At 50.0% G+C, this 4,656-nt stretch overlaps 1 protein-coding gene across 1 annotated transcript; it reads right to left on the bottom strand.

The window, feature by feature from the left end:
- Nucleotides 1-2,057: 2,057 nt before the first annotated feature.
- On the bottom strand, nt 2,058-2,461 carry PHACADRAFT_201859 (uncharacterized protein; the record flags this gene model as incomplete). Its single annotated transcript, XM_007402142.1, has 2 exons — nt 2,058-2,348; nt 2,429-2,461. The coding sequence occupies 2 exons, from the start codon at nt 2,459-2,461 to the stop codon at nt 2,058-2,060; spliced, it is 324 nt and encodes a 107-aa protein (XP_007402204.1).
- Between the last annotated feature and the right edge of the window lie 2,195 nt (nt 2,462-4,656).

Genomic DNA, 4,656 nt, shown 5'->3' with positions numbered 1-4,656 from the left:
GCTCCAAGCAATCTTGACATCCTTCAACGAGAAGCGTTCCCAAAACTTCGCCCGGAGATTGAACCATAGCTGCTTGAAAGCCCGGACCTTCCCCTTCTTCATCACTTGGATCACGTCGTAGTGGTACCGGTAGTCCTCAAGAAACTCGGTCATCTCGCCTTTGAACTTCCCAGGATTGCCGGCTTTGCTGCCGACGGTAGCGTCATGCTCGGCCTTCGTCTTTGACTTGCGGATTGCGTGAATGAGAGCATTGTCAACTTTGTCATCATCTATCCCATCTTGCTTGTCCTGCTTATCTTATTTGTCTGATTGTTCATGCTCTTGAAACTGATTAATATTGACAGAATTTACTTGACGCCTAGGCGATAGTGGGCTGGCCGCCGACAATGATGGCTGGGGTGCGGCAGGCAGCTGGGGAGCAGGTAATGGTGACTGGGATGCAGATAATGATGGCTGGGGCGCAGATACTGATGGCTGGGGTGCGCTCGGCAGCTGGAACACAGACAACAATGTCAGGGAAGCGACCGGCGATTGAAACGTGTCTGGCGACAACTGGAGCATGGACGGTGGCTGGGATGCAACCGGCAGCTGGAACGCAACCAGTGGCTGGGATGCGACCGATGGCTGGGACGCGTCTGACAGCTGTGGTGCAGATACTGATAACTGGAGCATGGATGGCAGCTGGGACATGGGCAATTGCAGAGAGGGGATCAGGACAATGCGTGATCGAGACTGACTATTGGCAAAGGGTGTATGCTTACTGCAAGCATCGGCACCCTGAGGGCTATTTACTGAGCTTAGGGTGTGGCTACGCAGGTGTGCCTTACGATAATTCTTTATCGGCAAAATTACTCACATGTTCATAGTTGCCTGCATAATCTGTAGGCATTCTGTGCTATTTTCCGGGCCGGGTGGTTTGCCCTTGCGCCGCCCGTAGTCGATTACATCGGTGGAACGATCGATGTGCACATGTGTTCCTGCCACCACAGAATTTTGTTTTCACACAGAACGGTGAGTGCATTTAACCCCCGCGTGTTGTGGCTGTCTCCGCCCATTTGACCTCCTCTTCCCCAATTTCCCCTCTGGCTCGTCCCTCTTTCTCTGCCCGTCATACAGAAGAAGAGGGCAACAACCATTCTTGCAAGCCTTGTCACTTTCCGCACGCATGTGGTGGTACCAAGTACGTCTGCCTCATTCATCCAGGTGTCCAAGTTCATTGCACTGAGTTCAGGTACAGTCGCAAATCTGCTAGTCTTCGTCAGTCGCTGTCCGCCACCCACTCTGCCCGCTGCGCCCAATTAGCCTGTTGCACCCACTGCACAGCCACAGCAGCTTGCCAACGCATGCACGTAAGTTATCTCAAACTCTGTACATTTTACTCACTGATATCTTGGCTTCACTGCTAGCAGCAACATTGATTTGCACGGTTTCCACGGTCACGAGACTGAGGTTCCCGAAGGCAGTCCTTTGCCATCGTCATCGACAGATTACACTGGTCCATGGTGGCGAGTGTCTCAGGGATTAGTAAGCACATCTCTCTCATGCGTTATGTCATACTGAAACATTATTTAGGAATCTTGTTGCGTAGTTACATGTGATCTCGCAATTTCACCATGTCCGATGCGATGTGTGACGCATGGGTTCTCACTTGCACGCTGACGCTATGTCGGATCCGGTCTCAGAGTTTTCCCCGCTACCCCTTGTTATCCCTGTCGACGAGGTTGCCTGCTGTATGCTGTGCTTGCAGGTGCCAGAGCCCCCCACTCCCAGCAACAGCTCACAGTCCATGCCACTGACGAGGTTCCGGAGCAGTATCCACCGGCTCCCAACTCTTCAGCTTGAGTCATCGTTCGTGGCATTTGTCGTGGCGTTCAGTTCTACTGGTGAGTCATGGTCTTGATGGCGTTGTGCTGCAAATCTCTGCTTACCTGTTCATCACAGACATGCACATGAAGAGGCTAGGGCACACATCTGTGCCCCTGATGCTTAGGGCTTTCCAGCCCTGCATGTGGCTTGATCATCTCACGCATGTTGGCTTTCTTTCGTATTAGTCTCACTTACCAAATCTGCATGTTTGTGCTTATATCTATGCCACCGCGGAGGTGGTCGTGCACCCCGCCGCACTCCTCCTCGTCGCCAACATGATAGCTCTCCGACCCGTACATGGCCTTCACCTCATCCTCAGTGGCGTTCAGAACGCCTTCCAGGTCGTCTGGGCCAAGTGCTGTCTGTACGACCTCCAGCGCCGATGTGACGTCGTGTGCGTAGTCTGTCGGCGCAAAGTCGTAAGTGGCCATGTACTCTGCCACCTGGATACGCTCTGCCCCACTCGCCCTCTCATACTGTCCCTGCGTGCAACAAGAGGCGTATATACTCTCATCGTGAGAACTGAACTTGCCCTCACGATATGTTTTGTACTTGTACCCACGGCCATCACGCGTGGTGGTGACTTCGAGAGCATTGTTGCGCTCAGACGTGCTCAATTCTACATGGATGGGATGGGATGGGATGGTTTTGAGCCAGCACACGGTGGCTGTGGCTTTCCCGTTGATGGCTTAGATTATCCGTGAGACATGAATCAGACATAGATCTGTTCCTAACCTGCCATCCCGCCCTCGAGTTCCACCTGCTTTCAAAACAAGTAAGTCCATTTGTACGAGACAAACAGGGACCGTTCACAATGACTGTGAGGTGGAGGGGATAGTTTGCGCAACACACTGTCCAGTATGCAATGGAGAGAGAGGAATTGGGTCAATATCACAGAGTGGTGCCTGGCAGAGGTTCTTTAATGCCGACATATGCCTATATACCATGACAGGCTGCAGGTACCGCAACGAGCACATCGCACAAAGAGCTCGCAACGATAGCAGTGATTTCAAGGACCTCGAATGTTGACCCCAATACCATTCAAGCCTTCATGTAAAATCATGTAATTTCTCAACTCACTTGCTAATAAGTATCATGGCCTTACAACCACATGCTGAATACACCAATTAGTTCGGAAAGATATTTGCTTGGCTTAACAGAAATTTTTGGCACAGGTCCCAGTATATGGCCTGTATCCTAGCGCACTTTATGCTGGGGACAGCGCTGGATGCCATACCAGGGAGTTGGCCACTAGGTGCTCGACCAGCAGGTCAGTATGTGGCTGCTTTCGCAAGTGCAGTGCAGACACTCCTGGCGTGACTCACTAATTTTGCATAGCTCCCATGGCATAACTTGACTCTGAGCATATTACTTGGATTTTGCGGGACATGGGTTTGTTGTTTGCTTGCGGGATAACAGCTTTGAGAGGCTCACTCGGTCAAAGTCCACAACTGCACTGGAGTCCACAACTGCACTGGAGTCCACAACTGCACCAGAGTGGTCGATGGCACCTGAGTACTGCGCAGCAAAAAGAAGCACTGGCTTGCTGTGGTGTATACCTGCCTCAAGAAATCCACTTTCTTCTCTCTCTGTTGCAGAATATACAGCACCTTGAGCAAGTTGCCTCCTCCTCTATTTGTTTCGTACAAAATAGACTTACTTGTTTTGGAAGCAGGCAGGACTCGAGGGCGGGATGGCGGGTTAGAAACAGATCTATTTCTGATTCATGTCTCACGGATAATTTACGCCATCAACGGGAAAGCCACAGCCACTGTGTGCTGGCTCAAAACCATCCCATCCCATCTATGCAGAATTGAGCACGCCTCTCGACGCGAACGGTCGATGGCTCTAATAAGCTGTCTGCCTGATGTATATGATAATATGTTCATCTGATGCTGTTAACGAGCTGTACATATCTCATCAAGCATACGAGCCATGCTATTTGATGAGACTTTAACTTCATGTTTGGCAAACGGCCGACTTGCACATGTGGACGTACTGCATGCGTGCGCTTGCTCTCAGGTCTCAGGCAAGTGGGACCCACAATGTATCACCTCTACTGGTGTGGCAATGTCCAGATCTGAGATACACCGGGTTGCAGCGTGACGCGGACGACAAGATTGTATGTCCAGATAGGTTACTGGTAACGATGTGCCCAAATGCAATAGTTCCCACCTGTGTTTCCACACGGCAGGTCAAAATCTGGTTTGTCAAGTGGTCTCGCATGCTCAGAGAGCTGACACAAGAAAGATACATTGCAGAAATCTGGTGACCTAATACGCTGCAATAAACCTCTCTTTGAGCTGTATACCTGAGCCTGATGCTGCCAGAGCTAGAGAGTGCACTTGGGCATTACCAGGCTCAGTCTGTTATAGACGTTTACACTATGGTATGCAAGGTAAAAATAAGCATCCACAGTGTGCAAGCAATACCCAAGTAGCATTATACGTGAATCAACGTCTGGCAGAACAGCTATGCTAATTATTGATAGTTGAGTGCATGTGTTCCTTGTGCCCCATGCTTATTTGCTACAGTCTGATTGGTACCGTCCTGGGTATAAGACACTGTAATTTATCAATCGTCTATCATGTATGTAAGTACTAGATTTACAGCGTAGAATGCTCTGGTCTTGTCTCTAGTCTTGTCACGTACTAAGGTGCCATACACACACATTATGATGGCAGTGAAGTACGCTTCAGCACCATGGACTTGATATACTAGTACTTACGGATGTGAAGTCAAGATGTGTGCAATTACATATCTACCTATGATATGGCAGTAAATATATCC

This window comes from Phanerochaete carnosa (assembly GCF_000300595.1).
Source record: "Phanerochaete carnosa HHB-10118-sp unplaced genomic scaffold PHACAscaffold_32, whole genome shotgun sequence".
In the NCBI taxonomy this organism is placed as follows: domain Eukaryota; kingdom Fungi; phylum Basidiomycota; class Agaricomycetes; order Polyporales; family Phanerochaetaceae; genus Phanerochaete; species Phanerochaete carnosa.
The sequence above is the reverse complement of the archived record's forward strand: the minus strand, read 5'-3'. Positions and strand labels throughout refer to the sequence as shown.